The sequence below is a fragment of the Priapulus caudatus genome, unplaced genomic scaffold, assembly GCF_000485595.1.
Source record: "Priapulus caudatus unplaced genomic scaffold, Priapulus_caudatus-5.0.1 Scaffold217, whole genome shotgun sequence".
NCBI lineage: Eukaryota > Metazoa > Priapulida > Priapulimorpha > Priapulimorphida > Priapulidae > Priapulus > Priapulus caudatus.
Window position 1 is genome coordinate 2,147 of NW_014577278.1, and position 25,018 is coordinate 27,164.

A 25,018-nucleotide genomic window follows, 5' to 3' on the forward strand; every position below is an offset into this window, starting at 1 on the left:
GACTCGCAATGGCTGTGGGGAACCTGTCTTGGTATGTATGTGTATTGCTTGACACCACGACCTCTCCTGTGCGCCACTGGCGCCGCCCAACGGCAACGAAAAGTGTACGCTTGGCGTTGCGGGGAACTGGCGTCATGAGATGATTAGCCGCCTGGTAATCGGATATGGAAGGAAAAGAAATCCAGATTTTTGACATGTAAGTCAGTGAGGCAGTGGAGTCATTTGAGACATGTGGGTCAGTGAGACAGGGATGTCAATGAGACACGTGAGTCATTGAGGTAGTATAGGGGAATCAACGAAACAAGAGGAGTCTTGAGACATGTGAGTCAGCGAGGCAGGTCAGTCAATCAGGCAAGGGGAGTCTGAATAAAATTTTATGACACACGACAATAAAACAACGAACAGCAGAGTGATTGTGTAATGATAGCATTTGTATTACTGGCTAAATTGTAATCAAGCTAATGTCCACCACTAAATATGCACCGAGCTACCTAGCACCCGCGCCATCCATCTGCTCAGATTCTACTTTCTTTTCCGTCATTCGGCAAAATCCTGATTCAGTGGGGCCTCAGTTTACTGCACAGGAATTGCCTTTCAAATGTCTCTCAGTTTGTGTGAGTGTGTGTGTATATGTGTGTATGTGTTGGCTATGGGTGCTCGGTAGCCAGGTTTCCAGGCCTTATAAGCAATCAACTACAAACTCCATTTGAATCATACACCCATCATATGTATGCGTTTTAAGTATTTTGTTTAAGCAGAAAAAAAGACGCGGCCGGAAGCAGCAGTCGCCAAGCACGGACCCGACTGAGCAAGGCTAGACCCGGCGACTCCGCTCCCTGGCTCGAAAACATATATACGTCAGACTCCCGCGCGAACCTAGACGATCAAAAACCCAAAACGCCATCGTACAAACCAATAACCACCGTCTACATGAGAACAACTGACTGCCAGCAGTGACGCACGCGCACACACGCACGCACGCGCGCGCGCATTATACACTCCACTACTTGACACAAGAAAAACGCGGGGAAAAACGCAGAAATCCGTCCAGATTCACAGCGAAATCGCGCCGAGCCTTAAATACGGACGAGATGCTGACGTATATATATATGTAAATAGATAGAATATATATATATATTGATAGATAGAGAGAGGATGCGAGCTGGCTGTAGATCAGCTTCCGTTACACGGAGATGCTCTTCGGAAAAAATAAAGCAAAAAAACACACTCCATAAAGCGATGGCAGAACACCCCGTTAGATCCGCACAGCGATACGATACGTAGTACGTAGTATAGATAACTTGGGAAACAGTGAGTGAATGATAACTCCGCATACTAAACGTGCTACCTGTATAAAGATATTAGTAGTTAGCATCACACCACACGAGGGCGCACGCGTAGCGATGACATGTAACAAGTAATATGGCCTCCGCTCTCCGGACGCTTTGTCTCATGATCGTGAAAGTCACAAAATACGAAATGGAAGCCGACGTGTTAGTTGGCTTTGTTGATTAAACAATATCAAAGCGCGCATATGCTACCCGACAAACTGTGATTCCCATGTAGATCCTTGGGCCTTCCGCATAAGATCGCAAGCATGTTTATAATATATATTCAGTTTCTACCAACTATAAAAGCAAGTGGCCTGGCTCGTTCATACCAAACTCTCGAATTAGTTTCTCTCGATAGTATTTATTGTTTCGACGATATATAAGGGCATCAGTAAATGCCCCCAGCGTGAGTGACACGTCTACAGGCAAAGACTGCCGAGCGAGAGGAACAGAGCAGCGCAGCGTCAGCGTCAGGCAGTACGCGCATGTCATGCACGAGCTGCACCCCACCTGACGCTGACGTGGCTCATTGCTGCAGCCAATACGTCGTGTTCCGAACCGCTACGTGAGAAAAAGTGATCCGGCGACGCAAGTCGTTCGGTCGACACTCTTCAACAGACGTTCACTTCGCTGTCTCTCTCTCTCTCTTATTCTCTATCTCGCTCACCTTCTCTCGGACGAAATTATTGTGACGTATCTAAAAATGGTAGCCGCTGCTTGATATTTACACCATGTTCCGCGTACAAACCACAACCGCGTTGTGAGTTGTTTTCGACATACTTCGTGAGACATTATTCAACAAACCTTGTCTGCCCGGCTGCACTTGTAACGAGAGCCAAAGGGAAGAATTATTAAAGCTGGGAAAACTAGATAGCGCCACTCTCTGTAATTACATACAGGGCAGCCGTGACAACATTAGATATCTATCGCTATATTGCGTTTAGAGTGATTTACAGTGATATAAAACAGGGATCGGTAAAACGCGCCTGTTACCGGGCAGTCACGGTTGTATCGTCATTCTCTCGCCACGAAGACAAACCAGATTCATCATGTCGCTAGGAATATTATTAGAGACACACCAAACTTGTTAACGAAAGAGAGAAATCATTGCCAATACACAAATTCTATAAAATGTCTGGATTCGCATTCTTAAAATAACATACTTACGTATAAAAATTTAACAAGTATATAATTTTTTATTACTATCAGTTGAATCTGATTTGTCTACATTACGCAGGTTCATTCACCACTCTACAGTCATTGTAGAATATTAGCAAATTTAGCCTGCAGGTCGCGCGTTTTTGCGCGTTCGCCCTGTCATCTCTGTTTACTCCTCGTCTTCCTCCGGGTACTGGTAAGAATGAGTCGTCCTAGTCACGCTCACAGACCCCGGCGCGTCACCCTCATCTTGCATGTATCTGTAAAACATCACCATCATCATCATCATCATCATTATCATCATCATCAACACCATCATTATCATCATCATCATTACCATCATCATCATCAGCATCATCATTACCATCATCATCGTCGAAATCATCATCATCCTCACCATCATCATTGTCATCATCATCATCATCATCATCATCATCATCATCATCATCATCATCATCCCCAACAAGTATTATTTATAATAGTTCCACAGAGAGGCAAGAAACCATTCTAACTGACGAGCATGGTATAATAATTGCAAGCGCAGCACTCACCGGTCAATCAGGGCCTGTACTTCTGGGTCCAGTTCCTCTGGACGCTGGTCACCGCTATCAGAGACAGTTGTGCCACTTGTGGTCATCACTTCCTCTTGGCCATCCGGATGCACTATTGTCTTGGTGTGCACTTGTTTCTTGATCAAAACTCTGAATAACAGCGTGTTCCATGGTAAATAAGATATCTTTCGCGTACTCTCTACTATTCAAGGATTCACTCAGCTCAGTCTTTCTCACTCACTCACTCACTCACTCACTCACGCACGCACGCACGCACGCACGCACGCACGCACGCACGCACACACACACACACACACACACACGCACGGACACACACGCACACACGCACATACACACGCACATATGCGCTCATGCATATGTGCACGTAGTAACGAGCTTACCTGGACTTTCTAACGGTCCCATCGTCCAAAACCTCTTCCTTCTCCACGACCTGCACATCCTCTGGGTGTTCTGAAACACGACAACGAATTCGTCGTTAACAAGTGCATGCGTGCATCCTTGTTGAAAGCCACACAAATGTAAAATCTCAAGAATGTCATTGTTCGTGGCTATTCGCACGGAACAACGTTAAAGCTCCCGTGTAACACCATCTTGAGAAGTAAGCAGTATATTCGTACTGATGGTACACGGTACATCTCAATTATTTACTTGATTTGTAGGATAATAATAACGAGCAGATTTTTCGTTACGACACGTCCTATGTCTATTTAACGGCTCATTTCCTTATTTTGATAACGAATTAGTTAAAAAATAAAAATAAACATAAAAATAAAATTAAAATCAGATAAAAAAGTAGGTGGCCACGGTTCGGGCTGCAAAGCACTGCGCGTTCGGGACTCGACCAACGCGCCCTCTATTCTATTGAAAAGCACCCTTACCGTGTTCGGAGACCATGTACGCGTCTCCCGACGGACCTGTGGCTCCCTGATCATCTGTAACGAATGCATAGACGAGCATGAATAGCGGCCAGTCGCGCGACCCACGATTCTCACGTCTTCATGGAGAACGCAGGCCGATGTCGCGCGAGAGAAACACGACACGTTGGCCTCGCTCTGGAGATGTGTAGAGGCATGCATTCATGTGCAACCACTGCAAGTATATCTACTACCCGCTATAGAAAATTGATAGTGATGCAAGAGAAAGATTTCTTTACGTTCACCGAGAGAGATATATAGAACAAGAAGGTCTGAACACGGAATTGTGAACAGCAGTAGGAGCCGATGCAATCGAAAATAATTTACCAGTGAAACTTCGCTAGAACAACATCGTCTGACTCGTTGAATATCTCACACATTATTATAATCAGAGCGTTAAATGAGAATCATTTTAACTATTACAACTGTTACATTAGAAGGAGCTATACTGGTGAACATGTCTAGAAGACAAAGAGACAGTGTCGACGTCATGCAGCATGCGATCATGACGGCACGACTGCTGCAGCAGTTCCAAGCATGCACCTTACATACCGTCTCATGGCAACCACAGTTGTTTTTTACTAACTGTGACGTTACAAAAAAAGTTGTTAAAAAAATGTAGACAAGGACACGTCACTAGGAAAAGGCGATTCGTCAAGGAATTGTCGACCATGTGTCTTACAGTCATCGACTTCGGAACATCAATCGTCAAGTTAAACTAATACAAATATAATATGTTATTGTTTAATAACCTGGTGACGAGCCTATACACAGTACCCTCATCACTATACATCATGCTACGCCAGCAGAAGCCAACTAGACCCACGGAAACACATGTCTAGCGCTATGCACATGACACGTAAAAACATCTGCTGGTGAGTTACAAAGCGCGCGGCGTATGATGCTTGAATATGCGTGGACTTTAATTACTCCAAATGCAGCGATAAATAAATTGTTGATCGTATAAATAATAAATTGTATCCTCTTCTGTAAACGAATAAATTAAAACGGACACGAAGACAAATAGAACAAACAAAAAATAACCCGAAAACAGAACGAATCACGTAGTTTATTGCGTTTGCACTGAAACTTAAAACAAAAGAATGACCGTAAATAATAACAAACGTAAGTGTGCACCGAGGCGACATAACTAGGGCGTGTGGCTGTACAGTAAATACCAGGTGAGAACACCAAACATGCAGCAGTATATATATATATATATATATATATATACATACATATACATTCATAGGCACAACAATACATGCTGTTCGTTTTGATACCTGAGCGGCAATCGTGCTGGCTGCGTGAAAGCCTTATCGTTGGCGACTCGGGCCCACAGTAACACGTGTCAGAGTGTGTCGACGTCTCCGAGGGGGTCGGGGACTGTCGCGAGCGTCGGTACGTCGTCGTCTCGCGCGCCTGGCTGTCGCCAAACGACGCCGAGTAGGTCGTCACGTAAGGGCCCTCGTACTCGTGTCGCTGCTGCGGCGGCGGGGGCGGCACCCGCGCCCGCTTCCCCGCCACGTCCTCGACGCGCATAAAGATAGAATTACCTGACCCCCGCTGCGCGTGAACGGCGGTGTCGGCGCGGACCGTCTTCGTCGTCGTGCGTCGCCGCGTGATCGTCCGCGTAACGTTGCCGGCGTCGTCGACGCTCTCCTGCTCCTCCAGCTCGTCTCCCGGCTCGACGTCGAAGTGCGGCGCCGACTTGTCGGCGAGCGCGCGGTCGGCGACCGGCGCCGTGTACGTGTACTGCTGCAGGCGCGGCTCGGCGCGTCGCAGCGTGCGTTGCGTGATCGTTCGCTCGCCGGCGACGTCGCCCGTGCGCGGGTCGTACACCTTGTACGTCGTCGTCAGAATCGTCTCGTCGTCGCCCTCCTCCTCCGTCGTCGTCATCGTCTTGCCGTACTCCCCGTAACCCTCCTCCTCCCCCTCCTCCGTGGTTATCATCGTATCGCCGTACTCCCCGTAACCACCCTCCTCCTCAGTCAGGGACGGCGCCGCCTCGGAATCGACTACAGTGGTGAGGTCTCCTGGCTGGTAGGACAGGTAGTGGCGGTCGTGCTCGATCGTGTCTGTGCTTGATATCATCGACGACGAGATTACGCTCGAGACGAGCGTCGAGTCGGTCGACTGCACCATGCTGTGTCGCAGCGACGCATCGCGCCCGACGCCCGAGTCCTGCATGCTCAGATCCTCCTCCTCCTCCTTCTCTTCGTCGGAGTTCCCGTCGCGGCGTGGCTCCTCCCGCTCCTCCTCGCGCGTGAACTCTTCGACGTTCTCGGACGCCTGTCGCACGATCTCCTCGATGGCTTCGATGGCGTGCGGGTCGCCGGCCGAGTCGCTGCCGGACGAGAACTCGCCAGGAAGCGTCAGTGGCTGGCCTTCGACGATTGTGTCCATGCGCTCGTCGTCGCCCTCGTCCAGGATCTCCCTCTCTAGCCGCTCGAACTCCGTCAGCGAGTTCACCGACCCCGACGTCTCATTCTCGCTCTGCCGCAGGTCGGCGAACGGGAACGCCGGCTTGCGCGCCGAGCCGTAGTCGGCTGAGTGCGGCGGGGATGAGCTGCTGTCGGTGCTGACGCGTTGGCGACCATCCTCCATGAGAATGACCTTCTCGAGCCGCTCGAATTCCTCGAGCGACTGCTCCGATCGTCGGGTCTCGTCCTCTGGCACGTAGAAACTCTCCTGACTGTCGGCCTTCGGTCCCGAACTACTGCTCTGCTTGCTCGACGTCGAGCTCTTCTCCACGTCCGCCTTTTCGTCGGCGTCAACGTTCTGCTCCACCTCCCCCTTCTCGACGACGTCGCCCCTTTCCTCCTCCCGAACCTCACCCTCGGCGGAATCTCCCTTTGCGATTTCGTCGCGCGGTTCGTGTGTGTCTCGTTTCCCGAGTACAGCTTCGCTGTCAGTCACTGGTCGTGATTCGAACACGGTAATATCGGCAATGGGAACCCCCGTTGTTTTGTCTACGTGATCTTCGCGCGGTGTGATGCGTTCATCACTTTCAGTAATGTGTTCCTCATCAGCTGGCTCTGATTGAGGAGGGTCAGGGGCATGTGGGACTTCATCACTGGATTTATCTAGTGACTCTACTGTTATACCCGTACCACTCTGTGTTGTCTTTGTTGTGGTTTCATGCGCATATGATGCAGCAAATGATTCGTGTTGTTTGTCTGACGACTGTGTTACAGTAGTTCCTGCCGGGGTCGTCTCAGTGCGCTCATAGCTCTCTGCCTCCTCTTGCTTTTGAGCCTTGTAGTCTTCGAGCTCTTCCCGTGACTCCTCCTTAATGATTCCTTCTTCTTCCGTCCTCACGTGTTCCTCCTCCATAGCCTGGGCTTCGTAGTCTGCTACACGTGACCCTTGGTACATGGTCTGCGTCACCTTTCGGAGGCTTTCCTCGTCTAGTGAATCTTGCATTATGTCTTCACGTGTAGCGGCAAACTCAGCCTGCACTTCCCGACCTTCAGTGTGTGCCTCCAAATGTCGGAACCGCTCCTCATCTAACGAATCTTCCATTAGATCTTGCGATTCTTGCTTTTCTTTGAAAGCACTCTGCATTTGAAATTGGTCACCTTCAAGGGAATCCTGCATGAGAGTCTCATCCTTGCGGGTTTCAAATTGTGATTTAAACCGCTGGTCGTCCAGGGAGTCCTGCATTATATCTTCCTTCGGAAATTCTGCCTGCCTGAATTTATCCTCATCAAGAGAATCTTGCATTATGTTTTCTGATTCTTGTTCTTCTTGAATATTCCAGTCTTCCTCCCTGCGAAAGTGCTCTTCAGTTGTGGATCCATACATGCCGAGTTGTCCGAATGCTTCTGGATCTAGGGACATCTCCATGGGATCCTGTGGGACAGATCTAAAGACTAAATCTGGCGAGTCATCAGACTGCTGCAGTTTCGACTCGTCTAAAGAATCAGCCATTACATCATAAGGTTCCTCATATTTCCCAAGTTTTTCGTCACTCGCTTGGCCGTCCACTCGTTTATCACTTGCTTCTTCGTCTGCCCCCTTTTCCCTTTCTTCTTCCTGTTCTTCGTCTTCTTCTTCTACTTCCTCGTGGATTATATATCGTTCAAGGGGTTCTGGCGACTCCGGCCGTTCTAGGATGTCGGAGACCTTATCGATGTCGTCTTGCGTGTCCAAATCCCTCAGCTCACGCTCGTCCTCCGATACCTGAGCACTCAGAGCTCGCAGTTCGGAGTCGGGCCGCGAGTCGGGCCGCAGCTCACTGTCCGTGCGATCATCAAGAAGACGCAACTCCGACTCCGGCCGGGAGTCCGTCTGCTCGGATTCCGGACGGCTGGCGAATTCGGGCTCGCTCGGCCGTTCGAAGTAGAGCGCCACTCCCACGGGAATGTCTGTTTTCGGCGGTAACTCCTCCCGTTGGTCGTCATCGTCCTCGGCTACTTCCCGCTGCTCCTGCACTTGCTGAATCGCCTGTATTTGTTGTATCTCCTGCTCGTCGTCACTGGAACTAGATGGTCGGTCGCGAGACGGTTCGTCGTCGAAGCTAACAGACCTGCCTTGATCCTTATTGTCAGGAAGAGGCAGTTCTTCCGCTGCTGAATCCTGTGGGCCCGCTGTTCTCTCCTGTGCCTCTTCATCATCCCTACTTTGTCGTGGCAATGGCTCCTGCTCCATTTCCTCGGGCTTCTCATGTTGCTCTTCTTCTTCCTCTTCATCCTCTTCCTCAATCCGTTCACTAACGTCTAAGTCCTCCTCAGCGATAGCAATTTTAGGCTCGTCCTCAGGGCTAGACATAATCTCTGGTGCAGGCTCATGCCTTTTCTCATCCTCAGGGATCACGTCCATGGCTTCCTCGTCGCGTGGTTGATAGATTACCGATTCTGGTGGCTCCATCGGTGACTCTGAGCCGATATCCAAACCAGGTCCTGCTTCAGGAATAGGTTCAAGCGCCAGCGGCGGTGCTGCGTCACCTTGATCATCACGTTCCTGGTCGTCAACTTCGACTGGACCGTTATGTGATTCGCTTACGCCATATGCTAGTGCAGCGCCAATTCCAGTCGCTCCTACAACCGCCCCAACACCGACTGCAGATACTAGACTACCCATAGCAAAGTCGTCAGGCATGTCGCTGGCTTCTGATTCAGAGATGAATTCGAATGGACTTTCAGTTCTTTCATCGGGTTCGCCGTCACGGTCCGATTTTGCAGACATCGCCTCCTCCTCTGTTTCCACTTCTATGACGTCATCCTCCATGGATTTGTCGTGTGCACTCGGCATGAACGTTTGCTCAGATTCGAATGACTCCTTCATCACCGAGGAGCAATACGATGAGCCCATGATAGCCGTGTCCGTGGATAACTCCATCGATCGATCGGTGTCGGGCATCGTGAATTTATCCTGCTCATTAGTCGGCGTTTGTGGAACGAGATCGTCAGCCTCGCATTCAGAATGCATGATCGTCGTGTCGTCAGCACTGTCCGACGGCTGGTAGGACTCAAACGAGAGTGTGCTTTGGCGAGAACTCTGCGCTGACGCTGCCGAGCTGGTATGGGAAGCCGGCGTATGATATGACTCTCCTGTCGTCATCGATTCCTGTGCAGTCTCGTATGAGGATGTACCTGGTGGCGACGTCAGTCGAGAAGATGGACCACTCTCGGCTGTCATGTACGCTTCAGACGACGACTCCTTCCCACTTTCTGCTGTCTCGTAATGTGTCCCGCTCGAGTTCTGAGAAAACCTCAATTCGCACGATTGTGAATACTCTTCTGTGTATTTCCTTTCGTAGTTGCTGTAAGAGGACATCAGCTCATATCCCATGTCTGAATCCCGTCGATCACTAGCGTGCGCTCCTAGATCAAACATGACGTGACCGAACTCATCTCCCATTTTGAATTCCACTGGACGGTCATATGGTTCAAGCTCTCCCTTGCTTGATTCCAGTTTCGCACGTTCATTATCAGCTTCCGTGTCGGTACCATCATCGACAACAGTGCTATTTGTGGCTTCGTCCGTCTCTATTTCGTGCTCCCTATGCACTTGCTTATCCTGCTCACTCTCAACGACCACAGATTGTTGTGCTGCCTCGTTTTCGTCCGTTTCCATGGTTCTTAATTCCTCATCGTGCTTGGTTTCATCTTTATCTACAATTTTGAGTGATTCTTGCTCTTCCTCTGCTACGTGTTTTATATCATCCGCTTTCAATTGAGCATCTTCAATCTCTTCCCTGGAGGGTACCTCTTCCTCGGGTGTCCGACTGGTGTCTTCAATGGCAGATTTGGTATCTGGGCCACTGTCTTCGTATTCTGTTGACTTAGGTCTAGTCGTATCTTCAGCCTTCTCTTCGGGTGTATGGCGCTCCTGAGACTCTATTGAATCTTTCTGACTCATATCGGAACTCTCATATGTTTTCCAGAATTCCTCGTGCATTGCATCAGGGCTCGCCTGGAGATCTTCATCAGAAATTGATCCATCAGATGCACGCCTTTCATCCGCTTCCTTAGACTTTGCATCACTTGCGGTTTTTTCTATAGCAGCATCCGCATAGGAATCTGGTGAGTCGACCTCGACAATTCCTTCTGGTTCTTGAGGTTCTGCCACGGATGAAGACCTTGAAAGGGCTTCGTGAAGGTCAACATCTTCTGTGTGTACATCCGGTACGAGAATCTTCTCGTCTGTAAAAGATGCAGGTGACTCCCTGTCACCGTCATCTACCCCTTCTCCAATCTCAGGCTCAGCCGCCGAAGAAGACCTTGAAAGTTCTTCTACACGCGAAGACATGGACGTCGGAAAAGGGACATCTTCTAATGGCCGAACTATAACGTCAGGTTGCTTTGTTTCTCCATACGTCTCTCCGATATGGTCTTCTTCTTGCGTGTAGTATCCCACTCGTTTCACAGAACTTGTTATTTCATCAGCAGTCTCCTCAACCTCCTTTGATTCCTCAACACCAACTTCCCACACAAGTTGTTCTATTTCCTCATGTGTCTGCTCAGGTGTGTGTTCATGGTGAATATGGTCTATAGCACCTGACGTCGGGGCTATGACAGGTTCGACTTCAGCTAGTACTACCGCAGCTGCAGCAGCTGGTGAGTGGTCACTGGCATAGTCAGGTGTGTCAATAACATCTGTCGTTGACGTGGGAAGTTCTTCAGAATCGAGTGATTCTTGTCGCTTAGCTTGCATAACCTTCTCTTCCCATTCCTCCTCTCGCTCTTCACCCGATTCTACATGTTCATCGTCGGCTGGGTAAGCATCCTCTTCTTCTTCGTCTTCTTTGGCACTTGTGTGTTCGAACTCTGAGTACTGAGCAGGTTCATCTGTCTTGAGCAATTCATCTATTTCAAAGGCCTCAACGTCGTCTTTCTCATCCACGGCAGCTTCACGTTCATCAACTTGCTTTTCAGACTCAGTGACTAATGTTACTACCGGCATCACAGTTACTGGTGTCTGCCCACTTTCTTCTTTTGGAGCAGCTTCCAGTTTTTGATCCATGCTCTCTTCATACTTTGGCTGATATTCTTCCTCAACTGGTTCATCTTTGCTGACATCATCTGTTTTGGGTTCACTACTGATTTCTTCTTCACCAAGAGGCTTATCCTTTTGCGATTCCACTGCCCCCGATCTAAGCTCTTTGTGTCCGATAATGATAGAGCCATCGGCTTCATATTCAAACTGACTTTCGTCTACTTTAACAGGACTACCTGTGCCATCATCATGTTTTTCAATAGACCTCTCACGTTTAGATGAGATTGAGGCCTCATCCTTCTCTTTGTCATAGCTTGTGATAAGTGAAGAATCTGTAGCCTCTTCGTGTGAATACTCAGAAAAGACACTTTCCTGTGTTATCTCTTCAGTGTATTGTGTGCTTACAACCACTACTGAGGATGTAGTATCAAGTGGTACTGTTGGCTGTAAACTTTCCACATATGGCGGAGCTGAAGGTTCTTTCTTGTACTCATCTGCAGGAATAACTGAATCTGGCGTCTCCCTGGCAAAGGCAAGATCCTCTGACTCAGAAACTGACACCCTCTGTTCTGGGCCTGCCTCCGAAAGACATTCCGGCTCACATGGCATTTCCAATGGCTCTGATTCAACGGGATCACTCTGATCTGTTTGAGGTGAGTCTCGTACAATTATAGGGAGACTGGATGCCTCTCCTCCTGCTAGCACCAACACGTCATGAGCTTCAGGGGACTTCCTAACCGGTTCGTCTTCAGTTTCTGGTACTGAATCTCCCAACTCATGTACGGAAGATTCACTGACAGGTAAAGGCGATTCTCTTAACGGTTTGGAAGATTCTTCTATTGTTTCCGGTGATTTTGTGGTTGGTTCAGGGGATTTTCTTAGCAGTGCAGGAGATTCTTCTAATGTTTCAGGTGATTCCCTAGTTGGTTCAGGGGATTCTCTTAGAGGTTGAGGGGATTCCCTAGTTGGTTCAGGGGATTCGCTTAGAGGTTGAGGGGATTCCCTAGTTGGTTCAGGGGATTCGCTTAGAGGTTGAGGGGATTCCCTAGTTGGTTCAGGAGATTCCCTAGTTGGTTCAGGAAATTCTCCTAATGCTTCAGGAGATTTTCTAGTTGGTTTGGGTGATTCCCTCAAAGGTTCGAAAGATTCTGCAGTCGGTTCAGGGGATTCCCTTAGAGGTTTCGGAGATTCTTCCAGTGTTTCAGTATGTTTTCCGGTTGGTTCCGGTGATTCTTCTAGAGGTTCTGGTGATTCTCCTAGAGGTTCGGGAGATTCTTTAGTTAGTTCAGGTGATTCAGTTAGCAATGTAGGCGCATCAGGAGATTTTCTGGCTGGTTCTGGTGATTCCCTTAGAGGTTCGGGATATTCTGTTGTTGGTTCTGGTGATTCCCTTAGAGGTGCGGGTGACTCGCTCAGAGGTTCAGAATACTCTCTAATCGATTCCCCAGCTTCTCTTATCGGTTCGGAAGATTCCTTAAGCGGTTCGGGAGACTCTCTACTTAGCGCAGGGGATTCTCCAACAGATTGTGGAGACTCGCGTACTACTCCGAGGCACTCCTGTATTAGTTCTGGAGACTCATGTGTTGCCTCGGGGGATTCTCGTATCAGTTCGAGACATTCTCTTTCTGGTTCCGGAGATTCACTTCCTGGTTCGAAATAGTGCCTTACTGGTTCAGTATAATCCCTTACTTGATCAGGTGATGGTCTTTCCTGTTCTAGACATTCTAGTTCTGGTTCTGGGGATTCACTTGCTAGCGCAGGGTCAGGTGATTCCCTAAGCTGGCTCGATACATCCCTAAGTAGTTCTGGGGTTAGTTCAACGTCAGGTGACTCCTTGGTATCACTTTCATCTTCTTCACCAAGAAACAGGAATCCTTCTTCCATGAACTGTTTTGGTTGCTCTTCTTCATCAATTTGTGTTTCTCTAATTGATTCACCGTCTTCATCCTCAGCAAATGTTTTCCTCTCTGGTGAAGAGGTGTCAATTGGTTGATATATTTCCGCAGCAAATATTTTAGATTTAATCTGTTTTTCTACAGCATCACCTGTATCAAGAGCTTTCTGCTCTGGACTTGACTTTTCATCGGACTGGGTGCATTCCTCTTCGAATATAGCACTTCGGATTTGGCGGTCATATTCGTCTGTATTTATGGTTTCTTCAAAGCTGCGTGTTTCAATATGAATATCGGTGTCCTCGTATACAATTGCTTCTCTGTGTTCCTCTTTGTGCATTGTAGGTTCTTCCTTTACTGTTTCGCCATAGGCGCCCTCTTCTGCTTCCTGCGTCTCTTGCGTTTCCTGAATTTCTTGTATGTCATATATGTCCTGTTCTGTCTCCTCAGTAGCGACTTCGGAGTATGTTCTACTATGCTTAAATGAAGAGACCGTCTGTGCAGATGGTTCCTTATGCACAGCTATATCTTCAACTTCGTCTGTTTCCTCAAACGCAACATTGTCAAACGCTAAGCTACTTCGTGCCTCTGTCTGGATTTTCTCCTCAGCTTCAGCCTCGTCGACGTAACTAGACTCTCCCTGAATTGCGTCATAATCACGTGATTCTGCTTCTCTGCATGGCTCTTCATCAAGACTTTGGGACCGAACTGGGGACTTTGATGGGGAATCAGTTGGGGATGTCTTATCAGTGGGGAATTCTGGAGGGGATGTCTTATATGGAGATATATGCTCTTCATTGTCAGTCTCTTTCCTGGCTTCCTCCTCCTTATCCTCCACCTTATCTATAAATTAGTACCGCAGGAGAAACTAGTGTTAATTCTATGGTTAGTAGGTTAGTGAGCTTGATAAAATATTAGAATGACCATACACCAATGTTAGTCTACCACCAGAACAAATAAGTATGATAGTATCCAATAAAATATTGTTATATACAAGTCAACCTACCATAAGCTATTAAAAAATCAGTAAATATGAACATGACTGATTAATAATAGCCTATGCTTAAAATAAGCTCACTTGCAAAGACGTGAATATTGAATGTAACGAGCACCAGCAAGTTATACAGTTGTAAAGTAAGTAGAACACAATGCATTCATTAACATTATTTAGGCCACAGCTCAAAGGTAGGTATTTCATTACAGGGCAACCGGAAATATCCTATTCACAATCTAAATATATTCGCAAACCAGGTGCTTATTAGATTAATAATTGTTGCTCAATGTACATGAATTTCCGCCACACAAATGTTAACTGTTCCACTAAACATTGCTTGTTAATGTTAGTATAGTTAGATTTGTTACCTCAGTAGGCTAACATTAACTAAAAACATTACAGTGGCGCCATCTACATGGTACTGGCTACGTGTTAGTGTAACTACCTTTGGGTTCATGCTCCTCATGCAAGGCGTGATCGCTGTCACTCGAAATGCTCTCTGGCCGAGGTGATTCTACTCGAATTCCGGGAGTCTCTTCCTCTGCTACTTGGGAAAACGGTTAGATGATTAGGTACTCGTCATCACCAGCCACAAATCGTGCATACATTGCAAGTCAAATGTGCAAACCCATCTGCCCGAGAGAGGAAGCCAGTTTGTGTCAACCTTGCTGTAAGAAAAGTTTGGTGCGTGAAGAGGAATAACGTAAAGAGACTACCCCTGCTGTGCATTCATGCATGCATAAAAATGGGCAAATAAAACCACGTAACTACAACGAAATAAAACTCCAAGGGAAAGAAACAACTATTTTCAATAAGCAATATCTAATCATGTTATAATCTGGCAGATATGTTGCGTTTGTGTCAGCAGGCATGATAAATTGTGTGAATCCTTAGTCGTTACAGCACATGTATGTCACGTTTAGCCAAGATCTCATGATACGATGGCAACGTTGTGACGATGCGTATTGCAGACTTTACTGCACTATAACAAGCATTGCAATATATATCGTGTGGATATATGAAGCATGTGAGTCATCCAGTATGAAGTTAGCTTTACAACGAAGCTTTTCAACAGCAGTATGAAAAAGATCACGCAGGTGCAGCTCACGATCCTCGTCACTGTTGTTGCAAAAATCTCTGCACCGCTATTCACGCGAACCCTAGCAGTTTACCTGCATGGCGTACTGCAGCCGTACTGCATGCGTATTGCAGCCGTACTACATGCGTACTGCTTACGTACTGCAGGAGTACTGCAAGCGTGCTGCATGCGTACTGCCAGCCTTGCCGACGAAGCGTGATATTTGCGAGACGCTCGCGCGACCGTGGTTTCTTGCACGAAGCGGGCAGCTCTCTTCGTAGAGAGGCGGCGCGTGAAGCGTCTCACGTACCTTGCGAGGACCGCGAGGATATCGATGCCGAGGATCGCCTCGACGGTGGCTCGTCGATGACGGGCTCCATCGGACGCGACCCGTCGTCGGCGTCGTCGTCGGCGACCTCGACCGCCACCCTGGCCTTTCTGCGTGGCGGCCACTCCGAGTCGGACAGCGACTCGCCGGGCAACGGCCGGTGCTCTGTGCTCGGCGTTTCAACGACGGGAACGATGTCGGCTTCGAGCCGTGGATCGAGCTCCTCGTCGTCGGTGACGTCGATTATCGACGTCTGCGTGCGCGTCGCCGGCGGCCGGTCATCGTCGCTGCTCAGTGATGAGCTAGAGTACGCGCGCTGCCGCTCGGCGTTTAAATTCGCGCCGTTTGTCTCGTCGTCTTCGTCGTCAGAGGAGGCGGGGGAGAGAGACGGTGACCGACGAGCGGCCTCTGTTTTGATTTCATCTTCTCTGCCTGTAATTATTATCGGTCACACTGATGCCTGATGCTGTCATTGAAAGCGTTTGCGTGAAGTTTGCGATATGCTGAGTCTGTATGAGCATGTTCGAATTCGTTCATCGCACGCACGTACGTACGTATTTGCACATGCACGCATTAAAACATTCACGCACACGCACGCACACATTTACACGCACGCACGCACGCACACGCGCACGCACACACGTATGATAAGCTACACCCAAATGTGTAATGGCAGTGTCAATAGCAATGTCTTTGTAAGATTGTTTCTACACGACCTTGTGGAAAATGACGTTATGTGTTTCATTTAATACATTGTATTCATATGGTGTCCATTCAATGTAATACTAATGAATCAAGAAAGAATGAAGGAAGAAAACACACCACAAACATCAATAGTTAAAAATCTGCATGCAATAAAAAACTCACTAGCAGGGGTTAGTAAATCTAAACACCAATATCTCGTTAACCTGAAAACCTGTACGAAAAATCTACAATTGCAAACATGGTTAACAGCCACATTTCTCCAATGTTCGATAATGTTAATATATACGAGCACCAAAGAATAAGCAGCACGCCATCCAACTTACCATTATCCCGCGACAATCCATGAAGTCAAACACTCGCCACACACTCCATCGCATCTAATACCCCCACGCCACTCACACAACACACCGTGCCTCACCGTAGCCATGTACCTGTGCTCGCGAACACAACCTACATAAGCGTCACGCAGTATTAGTCAAACAGAAGACGACTGTGCAAGCAACAGCTGTCTTCAACGAACATGACCACGGCATGTTAGAAGAGCTGGGGCATCGCCGTCGGACATGCCTGGCTGGGAGCAGCAGTGCATCGCATGCTCACTGCTCGCTCGCGTGCCTAAATACCTGTCTTGGCGAAAACCTCGGAGCTTTCCTCGGTAACCGTCCTGCTCTCGTCCACTCTGCTGGACCTCACCCGCTTCCTGGCCAGCACGCAGACGTCGTAGACCTCCGCCGCACCACCGCTCACCGCCGTTTCGGACTCTGTCACAGTGACAGGGTCCTTCACCTCGAATGTGACCTTATCGGGGTGCCTTACCACCTCGGTGCGGTGAAGCTCGGTGAACTGACTTGCGAGTTCGCCCGTGTCTGACCTATACTGCTGATCTGTTTTTTGCGTGTCGAGATTCGTCGTGGTCGACACCGACTCTCTAATTTCGACCTCTTCGCGTGTTGTATGTACCTCGTGCTGTGTTGGTGTGCCTATGTCTACGCTAATGTGAACTAGTGGGTCTGTGTGCTCATAGATTTTAAAGTCACCTGGCTCGACTACCTGATCTCTCAGATCGTCATACTGGTCTAGGTCGGTGGAATTTCCGTCACTCATTTCACTAACCTCTATTTCGTACGACGTTATTGACGCCGACTCTGTGTGTTCGTACACCTCTCTGTATATCTGCTCTTCCTTATAATCTGTGACCTTTTCCTTCTCTACTTCATGCTTTGTTGTCTTCACAACAGCACCATGTCTGTGCTCAGCCTTACGTGAACCTCGACTGCTCCTACTGCTAACAGAATGTTGGTCGTCCACGCGAACGAATTCGTGTTTTTGATCGTACGATATGTGTTCTGACTCTTCCTCGGACACGTCCGACGATATCTCGACAGTGACCTGAATTTCCTCTATCTCGGCACCGAGACCGTCTGGTTCTTTTTCGGTCAAAAGTGGTTGCGTTTCTGGAAAAGAGTGCGATTCTGTAACTGCGTTACTGTCATGAGCTTCTATTTCTCGGAGTGCGATTTCGGGTGCGTCGACCTGCTCGTCATCTGGTACTTCAAAATTAAGAAGCATCTCGACAGCACCAGCTTCATCTACTTCGACGTCTGCAGTGCTGGTCACTACAACCACGTCTGAGAATTCCTCAGACATTTTGATATCGAGACTTTTCAGCTCAGATTGCTGGGCGATAGAATGGCTTGACAATTGGACCGTATGTATTTCTGATTGGTTAGTAACATCAGTCACGTCATCAGCCGTCAGTGTCAAAGGTTTCGAACCGTCAGTGAGTGCGTCACCATGTTCTGATGTCAATGATTTTCCTTCATCTTTTTGCGTAGAACTACCTTCGATAATTTCCTCAAATCCGACATCTGCAGGCTCGAGCAAGTCTACCCTGCGATCGTTTTCTGTCGTAATACATTCCTCAGATTCGGTCTCTGTTGTCGTATCGTCCAGAATGGCGTATTCCAATTTCCCCTCCTGTATTGCCTCCACACTGCCGACTATAGTCTCAATATCAACACCTGGCTGCTCTATGTACTCTCGCTGAAGCATCTCATAGTCAGAGGTTTCCTCCACAATAACAAATCTCTCCTCTTCATCGGATGACTCCTCCGACGTCGCTGCCACATCTGCAATGATGTCTGCAACCTCCTTAAACTTAACCTGCAACGCGTCCTTTTTACCTGTGTTAGCGTCGAAGTCTGTTTCCTGAGCCGCGTCATCAGAGGGAAATACCTGGTTTTCTGAATGTGTAATTTCGGATAATTTGGATTCTACGCAAGTTTCTTGCACTGGTTCCTTACCTTCGCGGTCTTGCTCTTCTACATCTGAGGACATGTCTTGCACTGCTGCTGGTTCGGATGCTTCAGATGGCTCTTCTGGCACAATAACATACTCGTCTAAGTCAGGTAGATCACTGCTACTGTCACTTGCGGGTCTCTCAACTTCTACATCTTCAAATCTACCTTCTACATCATGTTTCTCGGCAGGTAAAACCTCTTCAATGACCTTATTAGAGTGGGCACCTCTATCTACATCTGCTTCTTGAGTTTCAGCAAGTGCTTTATCATGTTCAAAAACATCAGGACTGATTCCGACTGCTGCCGGCCCTTCATCGCCATATGTATCATCAAGTTCGGCTGGCATATCTGTTATATCTTTCTCGTCAAGCTCAAGCTTCTCACGTTCAATAACTGTTTCTAAGCAATCACTCTCTGTTAAATCTGTTGTATCAGTTTCGAGCAATTTCTTTGCTTGGTTTCGTTGCGCTTGATATATTGCCTCGTCTATCGCAGTTTGTAGAATACAGGCCATTTCATCTTCAGAATATCCTGAAGGTGTTGTGTCCAAACCACTTATGGTATCTGGCACCGAACTTCCAGTAGATACCCCCTTTTCTGGAGTGCAAGAACTTTCTGCTTCTTGCGGGGATGATTCGTCAGACACTGCCTCTAGAAAAGCATCCTCGTCAATAAGAGGGAAGGGCCTAATGGCTTTCATTTCCTCTGTATCATCAACATCGTTTGCGTGATCATCAGCGTCGTTATCGGGTAGCTCCTCTTCTGGAAATTGATCGATATCTGGGATCTCCTCGGCTGTGTAATCATAAGATGATGAAGCTGCAAGGACCTCGGCACCTTTGTCTGCAACATTACCCGTGTCATCCTCCATCTCAGTTGGTTGATCGAGTGCTTCTCCTGCATCGCTCAGTTCTGCCTGAGCGTCAACAGGTTCAACCTCTGCTACTTGATCTTTTAGTTCTTCCTGCGCAGGCTCAGCCTCCGCTGCAACGGCCACTGTCCCAGTTATAGCCACAATGTCTTTGGTTGCTCTCGATGTTTCCTCTGCTGTAGTTTCAAGTGGTTTCTGCTCTCCTGCTTCAATGACTGCTTCCTGAACTTCAGCTGGTGTGGTCTCAGTAGCCTGCTCTTCTGCTTCTGCATGCATATCAATAGACTCCTCTGGAACGACTACCATGTCTTCTATATCTTCTTGACCCGTCAGAGCTGTCAGGGATTCCGCTGGAGTAAGATCTATTGGTTTATCGAGTTCTTTCTGAACCTCAACATGCTCGGTATCAACAACCTCTGGTTCAGGCATATCTGTGACGATTGATTCTTCCTTGATAGCCACCGGACTGTCTGTAGCTGGTTTATTATCATCTGAGGTGTCGTCGAGAAGTTCCGCTTCAACTGCAACGGCAAGTTTGTCCTGAACTTCAGAACATTCGGTCTCAGCAACATGTTCATCTGATTCCCCAATGAGAGAAACAGGCTCCGTTACGGGTGGAATGCTTTCCTCAGCATCCGTCATTACTTCTGGTTGTACGGTGGTTGGTTCTATCGTAGCTTCCAGCAGTTCTACTTTATCAGATTCGACTAGCTTTTCCTGATCTTCAGTTGATACGGTAGCCACATCATCTGCATCTGCTTTCTGAGAGAGAGCCATAGGAGTTTCCGTACCTTCTTCCTCCTCTTCTTCCGCTAAGCGGTCCCGTGGGGGTGCAGCTGCTACGTCAGGTATTTCTGTCAGATGAGCTACTTCGAAAGGCACATCTTCACCAGCCTCGAGTTGTCTATCCCCATCTTCAACAGGTCCGGTCTCAGTTATCTGTTCTCCTGATTCGTCATGTAAAGGAACTGGCTCGTCTGTAATTGTCATTGCCAACTCCCTGTCTTCCTGGTATGGTAGACCTGTTTCAGCTTCTGTTGCATCTGGCAGGTCTGCTTTAGCCGCACTGATGGCTTCTCCGTGATCAGCCGCAGGCACAGCCTCAGTGACCTGTTTTCCTAGATCTTCATGATCAGAAACTGGTTCTTCAGTAACTGGTAATACCTCCTCTATGCCTTCCTGGTCTGCAGCGATACTACTTGCACTTTCTTCTTCTGCTGTATCTATGGCAGGTACTTTCTCATCAGAGTCTATTAGTTTATCTTGATCGTCAGAAAGAACTGTATCATGGACCAGCTCTGCCTGCTCTTCCTGAACAGAAATAGTTTCTTCTGTTACTGCTGCTGTTTCGCAGATGTCAGCATCGACTGCCACAACTTTATCAGTTATTTCTGCTGTATCTTCGGAAACGAGTTCTTGCCGAGACTCTATGGGTTCTACTTGAACATCAGAGCATTCTGGTTCTTCAATTTGTTTCACTGGCTCCTCCTGAGAAGAAACAGCTTGATCTGTATCTGCCACTTCCTGTTCTACAGGGACCTGATCTTCTGCGGCATCACTCTCTGTTGCCGAACCTTCTAGAAGATCTCCCACATCAGCCGCTGTGATTTCTTCGAGGTCTTCCGAAGTGATAATTTCATCAATAGGTTGCTTCTCAGGCTCTTCCTGGATAAGTACAGCCTCTTCTGTGATTGCTACCTCATCTGCCACGAGCTCCTGGTCTTCTGGTGTTGGTAAACATTCGTTGACTGTCTCATCTAGAATATCTCCGTCATCAGCCTTTACTAGTTGTTCTTGTTCATCAGAAGGTACTATTTCATCACCTTTATCTTCCTCTTCTTCATTTTCTTCCTCCTCATCCTTCACGAAAATACATTCATCTGCGACGGGCGCCTGCTGTTCTATACGCATCTGATCAGGTAGGGCTGTGAAAGGTATCACGGCTGTGTCTTCAAGAGCTTCCTCTTTCTCAATATCTGTTGCCTCGTCCATGACGTCAGAAGGAAGTGTTTCAGCGGGGACTTTCTCTGGCTCTACCTCCACCGAACCAGACTCCTCTGTAACAAGTAGAGGCTGCTGGTGTTGTGGAGGCATAGTAGTATCTTTTGTTGTATCTTCGAGAGACTCCTCCACTACAGCCTCGGTTACTTCTTTCTTTTCTTCAGAGGGCACAGTTTCAGCAACCTGTGTATCAGGCCCGTCAATAATAGAAACAGACTCGTCAATACCTGCCGTTTGCTCTTCTATGGCCACTTGATCTTCTGGTTGTGTACCAGCTGTTTTGGTTGTATCTTTAAGAGGTTCACCCACCCCAGCTTCTGTAACGTCTTCCTGCTCTTCAGAAGGTACCGTTTCAGCAATTTGTTTTTCTGGTTCTTCACTGATAGAAACAACCTCATCTACAGCTGATGCTTGATCTTCTATAGCTTCCTCCACGGGGGCGGCATCAGTTGCCTCTGTTGTATCACCGATAGGTACTTCCACCACAGCCTCAATTAGTTTTACCTGAACATCAGAAGGCACTGTTTCAGCAACTTGTCTGTCTGGTTCTTCACTGGTCGATGCAGACTCATCAACAGCTGATGCTTGTTGGTCTATAGCTTCCTGTTCCTCCGGAACTGTATCAGTTGCTCCTGCAGTATCTTCGAGATACTCATCGACTACAGCCTCGGTAATCTTTTCCTGATCATCCGACGGTACCGTTTCAGCACCTTGTTTTTCTGGTTCTTCACTGATCGAAACAGCCTCATCTACAGCTGGTGCTGGCTCTTCCATATCTTCTTGTTCAGCTGGAACTGTATCAGTTGTTTCTGTTGTTTCTTCGAGAGGCTCATCCACTACATCCACAGTAACGTCTACCTGCTCTGCAGCATGTACCGTTTCAGCAGCTTGTTTTTCTGATTCTTCACTGATAGATGCAGACTCATCAACAGCTGATGCTTGCTCTTCCACAGCTTCTTGTTCTTCCGGAACTGTGTCAGTTATTTTTGTTGTTTCGTCAATAGGTTCCTCTGCCACGGCCTCCGTTAATTGTTCCTGATCATCAGAAGCCACTGTTTTGGCAACTTGTTTTACTGGTTCCTCACTAATAGAAACAGCCTCATCGACAGTTGGTGCTTGTTCTTCCACAGGTTCTCGTTCCTCCGGAACAGTATCAGTTGGTTCTGTTGTATCCTCAAGAGATTCATCTACCCCAACCACTGTAACCTCCTCCTGCTCTTCAGAAGGTACCGCTTCGGCAGCTCGTTTTTCTGGTTCTTCACTGACGGAAACAGATACATCATCTTCTATAGCTACTCGTTCCACTGGAGCTGTGTCTGTTGCTTTCGTTGTATCACCGAAAGGTTCTTCAACTACAGCCTCTGCTAGCTTTACGTGGTCATCGGAAGGCAACTTTTCAGCAACTTCTTTGTCTGGTTCCTCACTGGTAGAGACACACTCATCAACAATTGGTTCTTGTTCTTCTACAGCTTGTTTCTCCGGAACCGCCTCTGCCCCTGTAACTGTATCGTCGAGAGGTTCCTGCCTTACAGCCTCTGTTTGTTCTTCTTGCGTTTCAGAGGAAGGTATTTCAGCAACTTGTTCCTCTGGTTCCTCACTGGTAGAGGCAGACTCATCAACAGTTGGTGCTAGTTCTTCTACAGCTTGCTTCTCCGGAACTTTCTCTGCCTCTCCAACCGTTGCTTCGACAGGTTCCTCCTCTACAACCTCTGTTAGTTCTTCTTGTGCTTCAGATGAAAGTTTTTCAGCAAGTTGTTCTTTTGGTTCGTCACTGGTAGCGGCAGACTCATCAACAGTTGGTGCTAGTTCTTCTACAGCGTCTTGTTTCTCCGGAACTTTCTCTGCCTCTCTAACCGTATCTTCGAGAGGTTCCTTCCCTACAGCCTCTGTTAGTTCTTTTTGTGCTTCAGAGGAAAGTTTTTCAGCAACTTGTCCTTCTGGTTCGTCACTGGTAGATGCAGACTCATCAACAGTTGGTGCTAGTTCGTCTACAGCTTCTTGTTTCTCCGGAACTTTCTCTGCCTCTCTAACCGTAGCTTCGACAGGTTCCCCTTCTACAGCATCTGTTAGTTCTTCTTGTGCGTCAGAGAAAGGTTTTTCAGCAAGTTGTTCTTCTGGTTCGTCACTGGTAGAGGCAGACTCATCAACAGTTGCGGCTAGTTCTTCTACAGCGTCTTGTTTCTCCGGAACTTTCTCTGCCTCTGTAACCGTAGCTTCGACAGGTTCCCCTTCTACAGCATCTGTTAGTTCTTCTTTTGCGTCAGAGAAAGGTTTTTCAGCAAGTTGTTCTTCTGATTCGTCACTGGTAGAGGCAGACTCATCAACAGTTGGTGCTAGTTCTTCTAGAGCTTTCTTCTCCGGAACTTTCTCTGCCTCTCTAACCGTAGCTTCGACAGGTTCCTCCTCTACAGCATCTGTTAGTTCTTCTTGTGCTTCAGAGGAAGGTTTTTTAGCAAGTTGTTCTTCAGGTTCGTCACTGGTAGAGGCAGACTCATCAACAGTTGGTGCTAGTTCTTCTAGAGCTTGCTTCTCCTTAACTTTCTCTGCCTCTCTAACCGTAGCTTCGACAGGTTCCTCCTCTACAGCCTCTGTTAGTTCTTCTTCTGCTTCAGAGGAAGGGGTTTCAGCAAGTTGTTCTTCTGGTTCGTCACTGGTAGAGGCAGATTCGTCAACAGTTGGCGCTAGGTCTTCCACAGCTTCTTGTTTCTCTGGAACATCTTCTACCTCTCTAACTGTATCTTCGAGAGGTTCCTGCCTTACAGCTTCTGTTAGTTCTTCTTGTGCGTCAGAGGAAAGTTTTTCAGCAACTTGTTCTTCTGGTTCTTCACTGGTAGAGGCAGATTCGAGTTGACGAACCAAGAAAACAACTTGCTGAAAAACCTTCCTCTGAAGCACAAGAAGAACTAACAGAGGCTGTAGAGGCGGAACCTGTCGAAGCTACGGTTAGAGAGGCAGAGAAAGTTCCGGAGAAGCAAGCTCTAGAAGAACTAGCACCAACTGTTGATGAGTCTGCCTCTACCAGTAACGAACAGAAGAAACACTTGATGAAAAATCTTTCTCTGAAGCACAAGAAGAACTAACAGAGGCTGTAAGCGCAGGAACCTCTCGAAGATACAGTTACAGGGGCAGAGAAAGTTCCGGAGAAACAAGACGCTGTAGAAGAACTAGCCGCAACTGTTGATGAGTCTGCCTCTACCAGTGAAGAAGCAGAAGAACAAGTTGCTGAAAAACTTTCCTCTGATGCGCAAGAAGAACTAACAGAAGCTGTAAGGCAGGAACCTCTCGAAGATACAGTTAGAGAGGTAGAGAAAGTTCCAGAGAAACAAGAAGCTGTAGAAGACCTAGCGCCAACTGTTGATGAGTCTGCCTCTACCAGTGAAGAAGCAGAAGAACAAGTTGCTGAAAAACTTTCCTCTGATGCGCAAGAAGAA

The 25,018-nt window shown here is 47.7% G+C and overlaps 2 protein-coding genes across 2 annotated transcripts in view; one reads left to right on the plus strand and one right to left on the minus strand.

Moving 5' to 3' along the window:
* Window positions 1–412: 412 nt before the first annotated feature.
* Window positions 413–24,422, minus strand: LOC106807470 (titin-like; the record flags this gene model as incomplete). The annotated part of the gene is made up of 6 exons (XM_014809803.1): window positions 413–2,749; window positions 3,041–3,190; window positions 3,442–3,511; window positions 3,940–3,993; window positions 17,039–17,869; window positions 18,257–24,422. Coding segments are annotated over 6 exons (7,362 nt in total), but the record flags the coding sequence as incomplete, so codon positions are not given.
* Window positions 24,423–24,590: 168 nt separating this feature from the next.
* LOC106807468 (serine-aspartate repeat-containing protein I-like) overlaps window positions 24,591–25,018 on the plus strand; it is a 1,755-nt gene continuing 1,327 nt past the window's right edge. The window contains exons 1-2 of the mRNA XM_014809801.1: window positions 24,591–24,594; window positions 24,711–25,008. Coding sequence (XP_014665287.1) covers window positions 24,591–24,594; window positions 24,711–25,008 — 302 coding nt within the window. The remainder of the gene's footprint in view (window positions 24,595–24,710; window positions 25,009–25,018) is intronic.